At 39.2% G+C, this 21,680-nt stretch overlaps 1 protein-coding gene across 2 annotated transcripts in view; it reads right to left on the bottom strand.

Annotated features, from left to right (window-relative positions):
* Positions 1–18,188, bottom strand: part of LOC134529415 (scavenger receptor class B member 1) — a 247,511-nt gene extending 229,323 nt beyond the window's left edge. Inside the window, exons 1-2 of one of the 2 annotated variants that reach the window (XM_063363465.1) lie at positions 17,840–18,188; positions 15,918–16,296 (exon numbers count right to left, since the gene is read on the bottom strand). In XM_063363465.1, the coding sequence (XP_063219535.1) occupies positions 15,918–16,077 (160 nt within the window). In that variant the 5' untranslated portion in view covers positions 16,078–16,296; positions 17,840–18,188. Of the gene's footprint in view, positions 1–15,917; positions 16,297–17,839 lie in introns of those variants that run through there. The other variant, XM_063363467.1, reaches the window with a different exon arrangement.
* Between the last annotated feature and the right edge of the window lie 3,492 nt (positions 18,189–21,680).

The following is a 21,680-nucleotide window of genomic DNA, read 5'->3' on the forward strand; positions in this document are numbered from 1 at the left end:
CAAGGTATGCAAGGGGCCTGCTCCGCCTCCAACAAAGAAGCAGAGGATGGTAGCAGTTAAGCCTGCAGTTACGCCCAAGCCTTCGACCAGCCGAACAAAGGTGGTGACCGGGACTGGTTTGGCCAATACCCACGGCTTCATCACCGCCGAAGTGGGTTTCAAGGGTAACTTGAAGACGTACGTGGCAGAAAATACGTCAAGTTCTGCCAAGGATATTTGTACGTACCTGGACTCCATCAAGAACAAAATAATCAACCAACTTGTGGAGGAGATTGAAGAGAACGGACCTCTCAAATTCAATATCGTGCTCGAGTGCGCCTACAAAAAACCCGTAGATGCCTGTGAAGACAAGAGGGCCTTCAAAACCATGAATGTCCCCCTCTACGCAGTTCATGAGGTGGAGGAGGCAGTTACCGAGTCCATCTCTAAGATCTGCAAGGAGGAGGAAGACTACATGGGTAAGGGGTCCGGATGGACTTTGTCGGCCGTTAAGCGACTACAGTTGAGAATCAACAAGCTCGATCCACTCCGTGCCAGCTCCTACATCGAATTACCTACTTCCATCAAAGACAAATACGCAGTGATAAATCCGCAAAACCTCGAAGACCACATGTGCTTTAAGTGGTCGATTCTTGTGAAGTACGTGGAAGGTGAGCATCCTGAACGTGTCAACCAGCGCTACCATGACTTGGAGGGGAAGTTCAACTTCAACAACACTGACTTCCCTACTCCAATCAAGCAAATACCACTGTTTGAAAAACAGAACCCCGGAGTCTCCATCAACATCTACAGTATCGACGAGAATCTGAATGTTGTTCCTGCACGAGTCGCTCCTGAAGAAAAAGAACATCATTTCGATCTTCTGCTCTTGGTCAATGACGATTCATCCCATTTCACCTACATCACTAATTTTTCTGCTCTGGTTCGGTCCCAAATCACTACACATCATGATGCTATTCATGTTTGTAAAAGATGCTTCAAGCATTACGATGATCGGGGTAGGGTTAGCGGGCTCACTGGTCTTCAGTGTTTGGAAAAACACCGTGAGCTCTGCAAACAGCATGCTGCTGTTAGGATGGAGATGCCATCGCCCGATCAAAACGGCCAGCCACCTGTTCTGAAGTTCAAAAACTTCCATCACAGTGATAAGATGCCCATCGTGGTATATTGCGACTTTGAAGCTATTCTAGAGAAAATCCATACATGTCACCCGAATACTGATGAGTCATACACGCTGCAGTACCAAAAGCATAAAGCATACAGCTACTGTATTTACGTGAAAGCTGATAATACCATCATTCCTGCACACCTCACTTCAGCACTTCCATCAGAGCCTGAATTGTATCGCGGTTGTGACGCAGAGGATAAGTTCATATCCCTCATTGTGGAGATTGGACATGACGTACAGAAAATATTTTCTACGTCTGTTCCTATGACTCCGCTCACACATGCACAAAACACTGCTTTTCTGCAAGCAAGGTGTTGTTGCTACTGTGGAGGAAAGTTCGGAGGAACTGTAAAGAAAGTTCGTGACCACAATTACTTCACCGGCGAATTTATTGGGCCTGCATGTAATGACTGCAACCTTCTCAGGCGCAGACCGAAAAAGTTGATTGTGTTCTTCCACAACCTGGCATACGATCAGAACTTCATTATCAGGAAGTTGGGGTATGATAGTAAAGACATCTTCATCATTCCGAATTCAGAGGAGAAGCTGATAACTTTTTCCAAGAAGTTACATGATAAGTTCAGCATTCAGTTTGTCGATACGTTCCGTTTTATGAGTCGGGGTCTTGCTTCGCTCGCTGAGTTCTTGCCTGCAGACAAGTTTATAAGTACTACTGAGTTTTTCGCGCCTGATGAGTTGGAGTTGGTTACCCGCAAGGGTGTCTTCCCGTATGATTTTGTGGATTCTTTTGCTCGACTAGATGATACTCGTCTTCCATCCATCGATGATTTCTACAATAGTCTGACTGATTCCATGATTTCAGAGATGGAGTACGCTCATGCAGTGAAAGTCTGGGACAAGTTTCAGTGTGCTACTTTGGGGGAGTACGCTGACTTGTATCTAAAGACAGATGTCCTGATTTTGGCGGATGTATTCGAGAATTTCCGTTCCATATGTTTGGAGACATACAGCCTAGATCCGTCTCACTATGTTTCTTGTCCAGGGTTCGCTTTCGATGCGATGCTTCGAACCACAGGCGTACAGCTAGAGCTTCTTACCGATTATGATATGTACATGTTTGTGGAGGCTGGTATTAGGGGGGGAGTAGCGCAAAGCATTAAACGTCATTGCGTAGCCAATAACTCCTGCATACCTGAGACATATGATGCATCCAAGCCATCCACATTCCTGGAGTACATTGATGCAAATAATTTGTACGGGTGGGCGATGTCTCTGCCGCTTCCAATTCGGCATTTCCAATGGGCAGACACATCAATTGATGTCGTGTCTGTCCCATATGATTCACCTACAGGCTACATTATTGAGTGTGATGTGGAGTTCCCTCCCGAGCTCCATGAAAGTCATAAAGACCTGCCATTTCTCCCCATAAATCAGTGTCCGCCCGGCTCAAATCAATCAAAGTTGATGACAACACTTGAAAATAAAGAGCACTACATTGTCCACTACAAAAACCTCCAGCAAGCGGTATCTCATGGGCTGAGAGTGACTAAGATACATCGAGTCCTGCAGTTTGAGCAGTCGGCATGGTTGGAGCCCTATATTCGGTTGAATACCAACAAGCGGAAAGCAGCAGCCAACGAGTTCGAGAAGGAGTTCTTTAAGCTCGCTGTGAACTCGACATTTGGTAAACTGATGGAAAATAAAAGGCGGAGGCTCAAAATGGAGTTGGTGTGCTCTGAGAAGAGGTTCAAGAAGTTGGTGTGTCGTCCGTCCTTCAAGGACCGTACAATGTACGAACCGAATTTGTCTCTAGTCCACCTTAATCACGAGACCATCATTTTCGACAAGCCGATCTATGCCGGACTGGCCGTACTAGATCTTTCAAAGACTCTCATGTACGACTTCCACTACAATACCATGAAACCCCGTTACCATGACAATATTCACCTGATGTATATGGATACAGACAGTTTTGTGTATGAGATCCAGACAACAGACTTTTACTCAGACCTCAAAGCCGACCCTACACTGATGGCTAAATTCGACACCAGCTGCTACCCTTCCGACCACCCATGCTTCTCCCCCATCAACAAGAAAGTTGTCGGTAAATTCAAAGATGAATGTGGGGGAGAAGTGATGGAGGAGTTTGTAAGCCTACGGGCCAAACTCTACGCCTACAGGTGTGGTGGTAAGAGCGAGAAAAAGGCCAAGGGCATCCAGCGATGTGTGGTCAAAAACCACATAACATTCGATGACTACCTGGAAGCCCTGCAAGACCACCGCACAATGAGGGCAGGCGTTAGAGCAATTCGCTCCCATCAGCACATACTCTATACTGAGTACAGCAATAAGCTGGCCATAACGTGGGAGGACGACAAACGGCTGATCTGCGAAGATGGTATCCACACAGTACCCCACGGATATGTTGGAGGCGGCGAATAATTTTTTTTCTGTAAATAGTTTTTGATTTAAATAGTTTGGCAGTTTGGTAGTTGTTTCCATTTGTTGTATAGTTTTTCTGTTTTTGCTGTACAGTTTATGTTTTTGATTTATAGTTTCCATTTTTGTTGTAAAGTTTCAGTTTTTTTATGTGTAGTTTTTGTTTTTGCTCCATTTTTGTTGTGTAAAATATGTTCTTAATTTAATAAATACAATTTTACCTACATATTGTTTATTATTTTTAATATAGAACCTATATCCCACGAGGTACTGATACTTATAAATGTCTTACAGAATGGTGAAATGTAATTATACACAAACATTAAAATATCTGCTTCCATGCAGCTTTTAAAACACGAGTACGCAAACATGAACTTGTTTATAAAAGTGAAATTGAACGCAGACATTACAAATATCTGCTTCCGTGCAGCTTTAAAACACGAGTACGCAAACATGAACTTGTTTATAAAAGTGAAATTGAACACAGACATTAAAAATATCTGCTTCCATGCAGCTTTTAAACACATGTACGCAAACATGAACTTGTTTATAAAAGTGAAATTGAACGCAGACATTAAAAATATCTGCTTCCATGCAGCTTTAAAACACGTGTACGCAAACATGAGAAGAGATTATTACTTGTGAGTTAGGACTCTGAAAATTTTTTGGCCAGCTAAGATGGAGTAATAAATGTTTTTTTAAATTATCATTACTTTAGCTAACGCATCCACAACGATAGTATTGATAACATATATTTTAGTTAAAACCTATAAGTGATAAGACTTTAAGAAAAAACTGTCGGTTACAACAACAAAATGACTGTGGATTTTGTGGATTTTTTGGATTCTGTGGATTTTGGTCTATAAGGTTCATAACAATGTTGGTAGAGAATTGTAACTCGACCTTACATACACTAACATACTTTATAAACCTACAGCCGATGACGACATCCATCAGATGAAATCAAGATGGCAGTCTCCACTAAATAAGATGGTCCCTCCAGCAGACAACGATGGTATATATTTTTTCCCCTGATTTTGTAAGTTAATAATTATGATTTTCCAAGATGGTGGATGTAACGAAAAATTGTAACATGAATGAGTGGGGTGTTCGATGACGATGCCATTGTAACAGAGGGGTGGGGGTGCTAGATGATGTACTTGTAATTTAGAGGAGTGGGGTGTTCGATACGTAGGTTTTTAATTAAAATTTTATTAAATAATATTTTTTTAATTTTATTTTAAAATTTTGATTATTTAATTTTTTAAAATTTAAATTTGTTTTCATTAAAATCGGATAATAAATAAAGATTTTCAAGATGGCGGACGAAACTCAAAATAGAGGAATGTTGTAGAAAACAAAATGGCCACCGGACTTGATGTAATCCAAGATGGTCGCCGGAAGTGACGTAATCCAAGATGGTCGCAGGAAGGGACGCAATCTAAGATGGCCGCCGGAAGTGACGCAATCTAAGATGGCCGCCGGAAGTGAAGTAATCCAAGATGGCCGCCGGAAGTGACGTCATCCAAGATGGCCGCTGGAAGTGACGTCATCCAAGATGGCCGCCTCGAATCCCCGAATCCCCCTCCCCCCTCCCCTGTCCCCATATGAACCAAATACACCTACTGTCGTTGAATCCGCGCATTTTCCAATCCATAAAATTACCATTTGTACACCGGTAAACTTTTAAACTAGTTCTCATTGGATCGTGGGTAGTTTGAACCGTCCTGAAAGAAAAGAAACCAATCACAACATTACAAGATTTATACGACCCAATCACACGCAATCCGAACAGAAGGCAGCAGCCAAAGAAAAGAAGACATCGCTTTATTATTGTACAATTGTGTGCAGTTGAGCCTGTTGAGGTTGTTACTAAATTTGTACAGAATTACGAAACTAGGGCTAAACGACATGATAACATAGACGCACAAGAGACGGTGGGGTGTGATGAGGTTATAAATTAGTATTAACGAAATAAACAGTTTAGAGAAACCTAACAAATCCTAACGGATCGCGCAACGTCCGTCACGATTACCACTTACACAATATTCAGGTTTGACTCCTCCTGGAGTCGAACCCATGTCAGTTGGCGAGAGACTAGTAATATGACCTCTTATAGGCCTCTTTCGGTGTCGATGAATTACTAAATTATTAAATAGCCTACATATAATTTACACCTAGCTATGTTAAGCATGGGTAGGCTTTGGTGTTCTGTACTTAAAAAGAGAGTCCTCATTTTAAAAACTCAAACTTCAAACTTTGGTATAAATGCTCGCAAAAGTTTACACAAGCTGTAAAATTAATTTGTTCAAACTGGCGTCAAGCAAAAATTTCCTCACTTTGCCAGGCGAAACAAACTTACATGAAACAAATTGCAGCAAAGCATAATTTAGCTTGCTGACAATAAACTATAATATAAGACTATCAGTAAAGTAGCTTATGCGCTGAAATATATTAAATTTGTATTTGCGTCTCCAAGGAAGATAACCAGACCTAATATTAACTAAATAAAATCGAAATGACTATCCATGTAACGCTAGTGGCACAATAAAAGGTCATTTGAAGAAAATATATACTCGAATTAAAAAATATTGGTGTTGGAAATACATTGCTAATAATTCCTTTTAGTGCGGAAAACGGTACTGCCTAGTTAAAGATGAAAAATATCTCCGTTTAGTACGGTACATTGCTTTAGTGAGTTAAATAATTCATGAGTGCTTGGCCATCACGCGCGCTAGAAGTGAAACTTCACAGCCTGGTCTCAGCTCTGCGCCATCTCACTTATGGCTGCATGCAGCGCGTATGCTGCCATCTGTGTTTGCGGTAAGTTAACTGGATATCTAATATGTGATACGTAAATTCATGAATCGAGGGGCCTTGGTGTTAACGACAGTAAATAACAATAACGTTCTGTGTTGTAATTTATGTGCTCTAAAATTAATGTAAAAACTGAAATTCAGTTTATAGTGGATTTAAGAAGCTTTAGAATAATGAATGAATTAGCAGGGCCATGCATTTTTCGCGAAAAGATTTCCAGGCCAGAAGTGTGTTAAAACTGTGTAGTATGTCTGTGTTCCGTTTGGCTGGATTTATTTCAGCTACATGCCTGTCAGCTCACCTATTATAAGCCATTCAGTGCGGATGCAAACGTGTCCTGAATGGCCCTGCCAAACAGGGCAATTGCTTCTCTTGCAGACGGCCGCCAATAAAAAGGGGAACAATCGCTAACGCTGACATACCTTATCGCAGTCTAATGAGCGATAAGAATTTTTTTTCTTTTTTTTTCGTGAAAAATACCTAGTAATAAGCAATTGACGTATCCGCAGCAACAAGGTCTCGTCACACCTAATTGCTCGGCGTGGCCATGGAAGTGCAAGTTGAACAAACATGGCGCCAAATAGCAATGTGGCTACGATCTTCCTGAGCGTTACCCTTTCCGTAACGCTCTCAGGGTTACTCTGGGTTGCGTTACGCTCTGATGACGTCGTCGTCGTCGTACCGGCGGACAGCCACGCTTGTAGTCCTTATCGGCTGTCTCGCTAGGCCGTGCTGACCACTCAGCTTTAGCCATGACCGGCGGCCTTGGAAGCGCGTGTCCTGCGCTGCGACCGAGAACCTTCGGCGCGGGAGGAAAGTGGGGCTACGCAGCCCACGCCATCTTGTTGCTGGTCCTGTATCGCGGGAAGTCCCACTGGGATTTGACATTTCCCCGCGATTACCTTCACCGGGCGTGTCGTGACATGCAGGCCGACCGCCATCGCAGGCTGCTGTTCGCTGCCAGAGCCTCGATTACTCCGCGTGTTCACTGCGTAGCGAAGTAGACGTGGAGCACATATGCAACTGCGTCACGTTGGTCTTTGGGCCACAGTGCTCTTGACGCGTCCTTCACGACCCCGAGCCAGTTATAAACCATTGAGGGGAAGTGGCTACCTAATCACGTGCAACCGGCTAAAGAACTTGACTTGGTTATCTACCTGAGCGTTCTAAAAAGGCTTGACTATAAATAACTCTAACCTGCAGTGAAATGAGTACACGAAATAATCTTGTCTGTACCCACTGCACGCAAATACAAGTGCAAGAAATTATAGTTGGGATTTCGCGTTAATTTCTAGTACCACGATGAACCGCACACACTTGTACGTAAAAAAAATTGTTTACGTCTGTTTATTGGTTGCTGCATTCAGCTCGGATTGAAAATGATTGGATCATTTGAAATTTGAAATGTTTTTATTGGTTTCTTTTCCTTCGGGGCGTGTATAATGGTATGCATTACAAAGTCTCTCCAAATAAAAAACGCGAGTTCTGCAGGTCTCTGTCCATTGATAGCCAAATCGCGTTAATATTTTGCGAAAATCTAGAATGCAAACATTTATAAACTTTAACGTTACTTGTCCTTGGGCACTGAAAGACTAGAAGCCAATGAAAACTTCAGGAAAACATCTTCCCGAATCACGTAAGATCTAAGATTTAATCTGCGCATCGTACGATTAAAACTAAATATAAAATACTGATTCATTTATACCCGTAGCACTAAACAAAAAAGTGAAATGGATAAAAAAAAGTATTTTATTGAATCTAGTAATTATTATTTTGCTGGTGATTATTTTAAATGATCCCGGACCAAACAAAAATTAATTTCTTAAAGAACAGTAACACTTAAAACAAAAAAAAATAAACATGTTACTTCATGTGTGTGAGTTTTTTTATAACAGCGGTAAAACGTTTTATACTTTCATATGTTTTCTGGTATTTCTTTAGCACGAAAGTTTTTGCAATAACATGAAGGAAACAAATATAAACTTACAGTTATTTTTCCATTCGTATATATATTTCAAAAAAGCATTAGAACTTCGATGACCTCGCTAGCAACCAGACGCAAAGCCAAAAGTGAAAATTCATTATAATGATTACAAATAAATATTCTTATGTGATTTATTAAAAAAAATTCTCGAACTCCAAATGTATATTACACCACCCTTCATACGTATTGGTGTGTGTATATATGTGTGTGTGTGTGTGTTAGTAAAGTGTTAAAGATTTTTATGCAATATATTTATCGAGTAAATGTTAACCCATACAACTACTTATAAGATTTTGTGTAAACCATCCCTAGTACGTAATTAAACAAATAATGATTCCGCATTTACGGTTTGCTTTGAATCTCTTATCCACCAGAAGAATGCAGTAGATTTTAAAGCTTCATGTTCATCCTGACTCACACGTACTGAAGTATAAAATAGTTTTTACACTTAAGTCTTGTTTAATTTTTTTTCTTACATTTTTTTAGTTTGTGCTGACCTGTCGTCAATTGATTCGAGCTAGGTAAAGAAAACAATCTATATTTAAATTCATTCAGTAGCAACACTTGTGCAGTGGCGGACCGAGCAACGAATTGGAGATGGGGAATCACAGAAGAGTTTGGTGGTACTGAAAAACTCCTAATTAAATAAGGAGTACGAAATTTCGAAATGAAGTGTTATCCGTCCAGTATTATTTAGAAGTAATAATTTCTTATGACCATTTTTGCTTTCGACAAGCGTTGTGATGCAGAAAGCTCGGGCTGCTGACGGGGAGAACTTTCGGAACAACTATGCGCTAGCAAGCGCCCTAGGTCTCCCCGGCGACACATCATTCGTCCTCGCATTAAGGGCTGCGCCCCGTTTCAGGTCGTACTTATATGTTTATTTTAAATACTGTTTAAAAACGACACATTTTTAATGCGTTAACTACGCAACATGAAAGTAAGATATATTGCTTACTTTATGCATAATCATCTGCTAAAGATGTATTTTTAACGTTTTTGGGGCGTACACATAAAGAGTATAACATGGATTTAATTTTTTTTTTTTCAATTTTAAAGGCTGTTTCTATATTAGGTATATAGTATGGTAATAACTGTTTTCAGAAAAATTAATTTCATTCTACCTAGCCATTTAAAATTCTAATTCTTTCATTTTTTGGGGGTTTTGACAGCTAAAAGCTGGACTCACATTGATCCGTCGCGTCCGTCCGTTTCCCGTCCGTCCAACAATCAAGTGACCTCAAGCCAATCGGAAGGCCCGAAAAATTCTATCCGTCCGTCCTTCAAAAGCTTCCCATGCTTCAACTTTCGTTGGACGACGGATGGATGAGATAACATCCTCTTAAATGTTAGCAAGTTGTTATCAGCGAACTTAACTCTCTTGAACGGTTTTGAAGTTTGCTATTTGTTTAAGCTGCTTCCACCAAATGTTTGAAACTTACGTTTAAACAACTTTCAGAGTTCGATATTTGATAAAAAAAATTGTACGGGAAATAGAAGTGAAGTAAATTAATATAGTAAAACTGAAAATATATGAATAAATATAATAAAAAAACAAATTTAGATAGTTGAATTATAAGTGTATAAATTCCATGATCACCTGTATATTATCTGTACACAAGATTCATTTTCACCTCTATTTAAGCCTTCTAGTCAGTTGGCAGCTTCAAAATGGAAAAGTATTTTGCGAACGTGAATCGCTTGGCTTGCTGAAGTATGGACGTAACGGATCATCGAGAGTCCTCCATAAATAACATAAAATAACTTTTTTCTGAAATAAATTTGATACCCTTTCATGAGGTGACCAAAAACATTGCCATGAAACCTTACTGCTTAAGCAACTCCCCGCGACGTACCTATAAATGTCGTTGTGATAAACAACACGCTACATTCGTCCACCCTAACACATTTTTTACAGTTGTATTGGTATTTTATAAGTTTAATGTTGGGCACAAAGTATTTTTACTGCTCAGCCTGTATCCATACTTGTTCTGAATCAGAACAGCACGACGTATGCGACACGAATAAGCGTCGTGACAGATAAATATTGCGTAGGTACTTTTGAACGCGGGGGTTTTACCTGCGTGACAAACCAAAATAAACAATTAAATATTTAAAAAAAAAATCTTAATTACATTACAGACTCACCGAAAATACAACATCCATCAATGCTTGCAGGTATTTGATAATTTACATTGTTGAGATGAAATTGTTCAACTCAAATTTACCATTCAATCGGAAAAAAATTTCATCTGAGCACCAATACATTTCAAAGATTTCACGGATAAACTTAGTAAATGAGACCCTACAAAACTCACGAATAATAAAATTATTACCAATGCATCAGTCCAACAGTTATCATTCGCAAAAAAATTTCCGACCCTCATTTCACTAACTTCGCGTCCGCGACGCGTAAACAGAAAGTCTGTCGCGCCCGCGAAAATTGTCGCACTGGCGTCACAGATGTGTGGAACGTGGTTGGCTATGTAATTGTGATTACAGCATCAGTCTGTGTTTAATATCGCAACTGTTGGTATCTCTGGCGTGAACGCAGCCTAAGCTTTGACCATGCTAATTTATTGGATTCCCATGCAAACCCTTTTGTTCTAGGGCATCTCCTACGTATTTGACAACACATAGGTACTATTTGTAAAAAATATAAATTATTTTTTTATTTGACCTTATCGTCATGATAACACACAAACGTTTATTTTTCTCTTATTATAGAGCTGCGCGATGCATTTGATTCTACTTCAACAGTCTTATCTCGAATTATATCTTAATAACATATTGGGATTATACATTTAAAAAAAAAATTACTTTATCGTGATTTTTTTTCCATTTATCAATTTAAATACCGCTTCATAAAATATATTTACTTGAGAGCTAAAATTTCTTTAACAGTTGGATTTTTACATTTCAGAAAATTCCATTTCTACGGCATAATATAATATTAAATTCGCAACAAAAAAACACTTTGCCTCACGTTGTGTGCAACCAAACCATAACGTCGCCGTTCAAAGTTGCCCGCAGCCTGACAGAAAGACTTCACTGCCTCCCGTGTAGAGGCGATGGGACTCTTGGTTCGTGTGCCAGCATCGCCCTTATCATTTATTAAGTGGCGCAGTTGGATTGCTGACCGGCATTTGGCGCGCGAATATCTTAGTTCGAGTCCCGGGTGAAGCATGAAGGTGAATTCGTATTGTCTAAACGTATGAAACTAATGGTCTGAAATATGACAGAGTCAACGAAACTGTTAAATGATCGATTCGTTAGTCATGAAGGTTGTAATCCTGGTCTCAGTTGTCCATGTTCCCTCGAGAAAACTCCAAACAGAAGCTGACACTATGTGCCATAGATTCCTTCTCCGATATTCCTGGGCATGTATAGTATTTGCCCGTATCTAACGACCTCGTAGAGTAAGAGACGTAACACCAGACTGTATGAATAAAAACCAACACATCGTAAACCGTACCTACATTCAAACTTGCAGGTGGGGACGATTTCGTACTTTGTTTTCGAAGTGAAACTTTTTTTACGGTCGGTCAGGCGTAGGTCGAGGCGATGACTAACGAAAGCGTGAATGCTCGGAGGATGACGGGAAGTGCATAGATCAGGAGTGCGGCGCTTGGTGGCGCTCGAGGGCTTGGGAGTGGGACGCTCGATGGTATGTTTTCATTTAAGTACCTCGCTTTTTTCCGCTGCTGTGCACTTGCGCACTCACATAAGTGCTCATATTATTACACCTCTATATCTTTCATTATTTTATACGTTTTTTATGCACCTACATTTCTTTGGTGTTATATCTTTTTTCTCGAATTTATCCACCAGTGTTACATATGGTGCGGCATTTTTTCCTTGGTTGGTGGTTGGTTTTATTGCACCCTCGTTTTGTGGTGCTGTGTTTTCTTGGTTGGTTGGTTGGTTGGTTGGTTGGTTGGTTGTCAGTACATGGTGGGGCTGATGTCACTAGAGTTTGTTACCTTCACTTAACTTGAAACGCGCGCCGCAGGACATTTAAAATCACGTTTGTAATCGCTGCTTGCCTTCTGACGTCACGCAGAGTGGCGCGGCAGTAAGCACTGTGTGTAGAGAGCGCGCGCCGTGCAAGCAGGGAAAGTGAAGCAGCAGGTTTGCTGGGACGCGTAGCGGTTCGCAGCGGCTCGCCAATTGACGAGCAACAGTTCTACCCGACCTCGCCTCTGGACCAAGAGCCCACGGCCAGGTAGACAGCGAGTGCTATCTGCGTGACAACTACGTCTTCACTTGCCACCTGGTAGCGAGTGGTTCTGGGTTCGAGACCCGGGTGGGGCATGGGTTAAAATTGTTCTAAATATCATTTCAGCGTCATAAAAACTATCAAATTAAAACAAATTTACGTGGAAAAAAACCAGCGTTGATGATGAAAACTTTATCAGCAAGTCAAACATAAAAACACAACCCCCACTAAGATATTCCACCTTCAAAACATTGCGGCGGTTGCTGTGGGCTGACAGGTTTTCTGTGGGACTCCCGTCAGTAAAGCCTCTTTCTCATATCATCAATTTCACTTTCTATTATGACACCGAGGTTAAGCCCCAATTCTTTCATTCATTCTTTCTCTTCCCTAGTAGCACTTCAAATACCTTTTTATGTTTGTGTTTATTCTTAGTATGTAAGTTAAAATTGCGCTTTATGGACTGCCAATTTAAAAACCCAATCGGTACGCTTAAAAAAATTAAGTGCTTGAATAAAGGTTTGGTATGTATTGCCAAAAAATATCCCCCTGCGAAATGAAATCCAAGCCACGACGGGCACGTTATTGATGTTACAGCATCTCACAAAACCATGTAAGTCTCTGTTTAACTGCGAAACGAGTTTTTATTACTCACTGTTTGTAGTTAAAATATGTTTGGGGTAAAATTACAACACAATATTTAGTACTGAAAAATATTCGTGTCTATTGGAGTGCCACTTGTAAACAAACGCACGTTTCCTTATTTACGTTCACTCTATTGGCGAATCGCAAGCCAATGTCGAGGCCATGGTGTGACTACAGGAACCAGTCTACGTAATCATTAATCTATGCTTTAAACCCACTTGGACAACTACCCGAAAATAAAATTAGTTTAGTGGCACGTCATGTTGATTTTTTTTTTTTACATTTTTATATCATTATTTTGTTTTAAGGTCTGTTACTGTTGATATATCACGTATATTTTTCTTTTTAATTTTTGTTTGGTAAATGTTTTGTCACCAGATTTATGTTTGTAACCTGTAGTTAATGGACATAATGTATATTTTTATGAAATACAGTTGGCACAGTTAAAAAATCAAATTATTATTTGTAAAATACTGTTTTCACCTACTAAAGAATGAAAAGAATAACGGGTTAAAGGTTCATAAAGAAAATACTATTATTTGAAAATAAATTTGAGTATAAAATACAAACAAAAAACATTCTCTGCTGTAAAAATTATTATTTTGTGCCATGAGGTAATTTACCTCCAGTATACACGTATTAGACCTTATTTGCGAGCTGTAAAATATCACGCCAGGAATAACAATTACGTATGTGCGTGACTTTTTACTGCTGTTAGGTAACACTGAGGAAATATCTGGTGGCAAAGCAAGGTAGCCATTCGGTTACTGTTTCGAAATCAAACGCGCGTATTTACGGAACGTCCAATCGCGGGCGGGCGCGCTCTTGCCTTCGTGCAAGCAGCGGGATGCGCCCTACCTGATCATTTCCGCTGTTTCGCGATCTCTCGGTTCGTGCATTTAACCTATCGCACACACGAGGCAGTTCAATTTACATAAAACTTAATAAATTAAATAGTGAAACATATATTATAAGCGTACAATATAATATTTTTATCATAGATACTAAGTTTGCAGTATGAAATTTATGAAACGTAAATTGAACGTTCAGTAAACACTCAAGCCGCTAGCATCAGTTTGTGGAGATTTTAAAAACTACAATTGTTAAATATTTAAGATTGTACTTCATTCCATTTCCGAATTTATTAATAAAATTACAAAATTTAAAATAAAATACTTAGTGACAAAATGTAAGAGTTTTCTTCACTTAGCCTTGAAAGGCGGAAAACTACACGTGTTTGAGTATTTCACATAAATAAAAAAAAATATTTTTACGGTATTGATGACATTTATAAGAGAGTTAAAATTTGTCGCGCGCAAAAGAAAAACTACAGTTTCGTACGTGCTGAGGTGAAAAACGTTTTGTTTCCAGCGCAGGGCACCAATCGAAACCCTTGGGCCACCTGAGGCAACCTGAGACCACCTGTGGCCACCTGAGACTACATGAGGCCACCTGAGGCCACCTGAGGCCACCTGAGGTCACCTGAGACTACCTGCCTTCGAGTATGACCCGATCATGCTTAACCGTTCCTGCGGTCATCTCCTTCTGAGTGGATCCTTAGACGGAAAACTCAATCCTTTTTCCTGGCGTCATGAAAATGTTTGAAATAAGTTTCCAAGTAATTGGAAGTAGTGCGTGCAGTGTACCGTTTGAACCAGGGGTCGCGGGTGCGAGTCCCGACTACGACATGTGATGCGTTGACGCCGTAGGCCAGAATTAGAAAGTAAGCAGACACGGGTCGCGCTGGTGGACAACCTTCAACATTCTTCAGCGGACAAACACGCACTAGAAACTCAGCGTTCGCCACGGGAAGAATATTTTTTTTTTGTATGTTTTGGAATGATGCAGCATGCTATTCGATCACGTAACGTTATCCTGAAAACTTGCTGCACAACAAAACGTCCTTGAAACTTGTGTGCCTGCCTCAGACCTAATGTTTGTAAAGTCAGCTTGAAATACAGGCACAGGTAATACATTTTAATTGTTGGAACAAATCAAAATTGGCCAAGTCATTTTAAAACAAACATCAGGTTTCGTCAAACTGGTCAAATCAAAAATTGTTTCAGAAAAAAGTTTTAAAATTATTAGTAGGATTACATAACACTCGAGCTGATTTGATTCTGCACCTTCCAGGGCAGCCAATAATTTGTTTGCCTTCAATAACTATTTAATACACCCCTTGTGTTAATGCTTGGGTTTATCAGTAAAGCTTCTAGACTTTTGTTACAACCTTTTACAAGGTTTAATTATTATTAACGCACGCACGTACTAAGGGATTTACGTGTTATGATTTTATGTCTTCAAAAATATTCACTATTTAAACCCCGTTTGTCCGATTTTTACTCTTAACGAATCGTCCAAGTTTTCCTATGTATCTAGAAGTCGTTTGTGCAAAGTTACAGCAATTGACGGGTCCACATAACAATTAATATATATGCTTATAGAAAAAATATATAATTTTGTTAGCGCTGGGTTTTTGGGTCTAGAGCAGATGAAACAAAAAACTAGGTTGAATATTTCTGAAAGTCGCTCTAGGGTAACGACTTCAATGAGAAGTCATTATTTTAAATCAACATAAAAAATACCGAGATGATTTTGTCACGCAAGATACGGATTGAGGAAGGAAGGGGGAGTTGGCGACACGCGTGTCTCGCGGGAACATTTGACCGTGGCTCGGCAGGACTCACCGTGGTTGACGCGACCCCGCTCCGAGATGAGCATCTGGATGGGAGACGTGGAGTCCTGGGCGCCGGCGGCGGCAGGCGTCTTCTTGAAGGGCGGGGGGACGCCGAACAGTCTGTTCTTGGCCGACTGGCCCACCTTGAGGTACTGCTTGTGGAGGCCCATGTCTGCGAGGCGCGAGGTGCGAGGTGCGAGGTTTGCGGTCACAGGAGTCACTGGGAGCGCATGGCGCGTGAGCCACCCTCGGCTAGGTGCTGGCGGCGGGCTGTGCAGGCAGCTGGGCCATGCGGTCTTCAGGGGCCCTCGCTCTGCCGACTGCCGACTGCCGACTGCCGACTGACTGATCACCGCCGACTCCGTCTCCTCTCCACTCGCCGCTCCGCCCTGCACAACACCAGCGAATGGGAAAAAGAAAGAAAGAAAGCGTCGGCTCGCTTAAGTAGGCCACTGTTCCTGCCTGAGACTTACACATAACCAACCAGTTTTTCCTTCATTTCTCCCCTCCAGGCTGGACAATAGTTCGAGTGGCTGTCCTTAGCGCGGGCCCCACTTTGACGCCGGTGAAGGTTTTGATTTTTTGACCCCCGCACGTCTGTACCAGCTTAATGTTCGCAAGGCAGAGTTTCTTACTACGACCGCAACGTGTTGTTTTGACTGTGAAAATCACTGTCGTTCAGAATACGTTTTAAATTTGCAAAAAACATTTTCAGTGGTAACTAAAATCAAAGTGATCACTAAACGAAAGAAATAACTATCTGTGATGTAGTTTTTTTTTTTAAGTTGATATGCAATGTTTAAGTATTTTTTTACATTATGTCAAATTGTACCATTTATTTTTAAAATACTAGAGTAAAGATTACTGTGTGGACGTTACTTTCTCACACAAGACATTTAACTCGTGGCCGTAAGTTAGGAATCCAAAAATACAGTCTCTAGTTTCGAACTTTTTAATTTATTTAATTTATTTACGCAACAGTTATTATTACAAAAATATATAACTAAAATAAATTTGCTATTAAAATTAATATACAAAACGATTATGAATCAACCTTGATATTTATAGGACGTATTTTTTTTCGATTTAATTATATAGATAATTTTATTTATCGCATTGTTTGTCACTAAAAACTGATGTGGTGTGCCAGATAACGTTAACCAATATTTAAAATTTTGAAAATGTTTTTATTGATTAAAATTTTAAGTTGGGCTTTTGTAGTGGTCAGCCAACATGAACTCTAGTTTTTAGTTCGTGAGATCAAGTACGATCTCGGGCGTTTGTGGTTTTAGAGTAAGCTTAAGACATCGTGCATTAAGTTTTAAGCATGAAGCCATTTAATTTAAATGCGAAACAATAATATTACAAACACACTTAATGTCTGTGGAGTGTATATTTTAACCATCACACTGTGACAAAATATGGTAGATAAATAAACGAAATAAGTATGTGAAAAACTTTTAATATAGCCTGTGAATTTGTTATGTAATAATTATTTGTCAAGCGGTCAGTAAAATCTATTTACGACCATTTTATAAAACTTTCATAACATCAAAATGCTATCTTGTTCAATGCTAAAATGGTCTTTAACTAAAATAACTATTAAAAAAAATATTAAGCGAAATCTTTAGCAGTTTGAAATTTTTTTCTATGCAAATTAAAGAACAAATAATTTTCCAATTGGTGTTGATATTTAAGTTAAATTTTAAGAAAAAAACTTTCGGGCTGCATGTTTAGTTGCACCCTGTTATAAATGGTTTTGGATCAAACTGATATAGTGTACTCTACGAACTTAATAATTAGGAACAGAAACTGGCTTGCTATACAAAGGAATTTTAATATCAAGTTCGTTGGTGAGTGAGATATAGATTGACTGCCAACTTTCCCTCGTAATACAAAAAAAAAAATCCAAGCAGGGTGTCGCATACTTACGAGAAATGAGCTATCCAAATTCCTCTCGAGCGCAGCTCCTTACACCTACAAGGCAACTGTGTCTCTCTTCGGGCTGCGGATGTTATCACAGACCCGGAATAAACACAACAAAGTTATTCCTCCACCTTGCCGCTGATTTTAAAGTACGCTTCATTCGCCCCCTACCCCCGTGGGTCCGCCTGCACCGCGATTGGCCGAGCGCTGCGTGACGTCACGGCGGCCATGAACGCAGATGATATGTTGAAACCTTGATGTTTGTTGTGGGGAAGGAGGAAGATGGGGAGAGGAGAAAGAAAAATCCCCAGCGTCTACGCAAGTAGATAAAAACTGTGCAAGGTGCTGGTTGGTTCTGGGAAGCCGTCCGTCGACGAACCTCGCGCCGGTGCGTAGAAGAGGCCGGCGGCGCTGTCACAAGGACGCCATTGCCGTCCGCCGTCGTTGCCGACCTCCGTGACGGAGTTGGACGCAGATGGACGCAGCTGGACGCAGCCGGACGCACGCCGGTGCGAACAGCTCCGGGTCCCAGTCCAAATCAGTCAAAAATCGTGGAAACGCCATCCAATACGTCCAACAGCGGGTCATCTAAGTATAACAATTAAGTCACTAAAGCGGCAACGGAGGGCTATTTAGCGAAATAATGTGATTAAAGACCTAAAAATATTAAAAGCTAAAATAAAGATAATCACTTGCCTCCCAACAAGGCCGAACCAGGAATTTTTGGCGTGTAAGGAACATTGTGGACGTTACCACTAGCCGAAAGTCTTTCTCCGGATATTTTCATTCACTCCACCCAGTAATTCTGATGATGCTACATTTTAGAGGCAAAGTTACTTTAAAGTAGAAAAATTACCAATTATATTGGATTTTTGTTAATTTGCTTATTACAGATAATCATAAAAATGTACGTAAAAAATGACAACACAGAAGTAAATTTGTATATATTTACCGTATATGAGGACAAATAATTTCATTTTGCGGTTATTAATCACTTCGCAGTTAATCCGGCAAAAAAAAATAATAATTTACTTGTGATTGTGTGCGGAAACGTTTTACAAAAAGAATCCCTACCAGCACTGGCGCAGGTAAATATATAATTTACTGTATCTTTTGGAACTTATAGAAACGTGTGGAACATTTTAGAAAAGTCTAGGAAATTTAGCAAACTTAATGTACAAAACATTATATTAGAGTCGATCAAACATTTTCGTGTATTCCATGAAGCCAAATGTTTCGAGCATTTTCTGTTCAATGCATGAGCATGTTCATGAGCTCTGATAGTGGCCCAGTGCAGGGAGGTAGGTTCTGAGTAGCTGTAATAAAATACAGTTTCCGACAGTATATTTTGGTTTTGTTTAGAAGATTTCAGAAATGTTGAAATGATTTCATACTCTACTTACTAACGATGTTGAGAACGTTTTTGCCCTTAACCCCAAAATTTTCACCTGCAGTAATGGTTGGTTGAGTCAAAAATTGTCTCAGACAAAAGTTTTAGATAATATTTCGAAAGTTTATAAAAATTTTGATCAGATTTTGAAGTGTGCCTACTAAGGGCATTACGATTTATTTTTTCCGTTCGACCCCTGTTTTTTTTTTCAACCTTGCAGTAATAGTTGATAGTTCCAAATTTATATTTAGATATAAGTTGTTGGAATTACTCTTACGAAGTATAATAAGTTTTAGCGGATGATTTGTAATATAGAGGTACCTGTTGTGAAAATTATGTTATTCAGTAAAACTTTCCTCTATTTGTACGATTTTACGATTTCTCCCTTTAACGAACTCGACCAAGATATTCTGTTCCATCCCTGTACTTTAATATTATTATTCTGTAAGTGATTTATGTAAAATACGGCAGTTATCGTGCGCCCCCCCCCCCCCCCACACACACACACATACACACACACATAAATTTTGAGCAGACCATGGCTTTGGTGTCTATGGACAATGAAAAGCCAATACTCGTAGAAATTTTTAACGGAAGTAGCACTATGGTAACGACTACAATAGGTAGGTTTTCTACGAAATATGCCTAGTAGCACGTGCACGATGTCTATGGAGCAAATAATAAACCCTAAATTGTTCATATTGTAAAACGTTCCAAGGATTTGCAATAAGCTTAAAATAATGACGTGAAGGTGCAAAAAGTCGTCATGGCTGGAGAAGCGCAGCCTTAGATGGTTCCACAGGGTTCAAGGTCAATGTGGTCTGAGTGCAAACTGAACAAAACAACGCCTCGGCAGCGTGGATTCTCCTGCGAAACTTAAGCCCACCTGACACGATGCCCATTTTCTGCTATAACATCTGTTATACCCATGGGTATAAAAATGTGCATATATGTTTGTAAAGCAGAAGAGAAGAAATAATTCTTAACTCCATACACACGATACCTAGAATGTTAAGAGAAAATCAGCCAACGCAGTTGCCTACCAAAGAAAGCTTATCGGGGAATGTTGTCAATTTAAAAAAAAAAAAAAACTTAAAAAATATGAAAATTGCAGGTGTGTGTGTTAAAAATTATGTAACCTCTTGAATTATTTTTGATATTTCATCTTATATAGTTCATTTGAAAAAAAACAACAAAGGTGGTTTAGTATATAAAAACAAAAACAGAGCAATTTTGAGATTAAAGAGATTATATTTTTTGAATGGTAGGTTAGTTTCAAAATCTAGCAAGTTAAAATTTAAAGGCTACAAGGGAAATTGGATTTGCTTTCATGTAGTATATTTGTGATATTTTTATAATATTACATTAATCAGATAGTTCAGCTTACTAATTCACAATTTTAATTGTGATAATTTCATTGTAAGAGTAAAAATTGCTATCGATTCAATTATTTTATATGTTACTTGATTACTATTTTATTATGCTACTTAATTTGAAAAATTGTAACTAATAATTTTTGTAACCCAGTCAGACAAAAAGAACACGTATAGTTCACAAATTAAAATTAAATCTAAAGTTAAAGATAACAATAACGCATTTTCATTTAGGCTAACAGGTTTGTGTTTCTATGAAGTGATAGTTTATTCATTAATAATTTATGGACATTCGTTTCCTAATAAACGTAGGAGTCTTAATTAGAGAACTAAATTTTGTATGAATTACTTGTGAACATATATTTTAATATTATTTTAAGAAAAAATAAAGGAACTATGCCTACTTAGTATGAAATAACAAATCAATGGACTGAGTAATGCAAATAATAATATCATAAAAATAACATACACAAAATATGCATATTTGGTTAAAGCACAATGTGTATAATCTAGTAATATGTTATTTAAAGAAAAGTAAAAAAGTTCGTGCAGTGACGAGGTTTCGAACCACAACATAAATCACCTACTGATTTCTTAACAAATTCAAAAGCTTTTATTACACATATTTGCACTTTACAGTTGTGTTTTAATACATTGACATCCCAGCACTCAGTGCTTTTTTGCCAAAAACATACATTTGGTCATTTGATTGAATTTATACAGAAAAATCTCCTATCCTGCACGCTTACCAACTGCACTACCGAGATGTTCAGTTTAAAGTGGAAGAGCTAGCAGTTAGTACAGTACAGTTTCATTACGAATTTTAGAACTTGCGATTACTTCTTTCTGTAACTATTTTAATTTAACAAATATATTTCGGGGTAGTTTCAATATCATAAAGTTTTATTTGGCATACAATTACGTTTGTTACGTCCCCTAATGTTTACAAAAGTGACTATCTACGGGTTTATATTGCTACACGTGGGCCCGCCATCTTGATGGCTTTGGCTTGTGGGTATAGCAGAAAAGTAGAACACGTTCCATTACGGTTTTTACTAAGACTTCGGGTATGAAAACTTTTATA

This window comes from Bacillus rossius, chromosome 2 (genome assembly GCF_032445375.1).
Source record: "Bacillus rossius redtenbacheri isolate Brsri chromosome 2, Brsri_v3, whole genome shotgun sequence".
NCBI lineage: Eukaryota > Metazoa > Arthropoda > Insecta > Phasmatodea > Bacillidae > Bacillus > Bacillus rossius.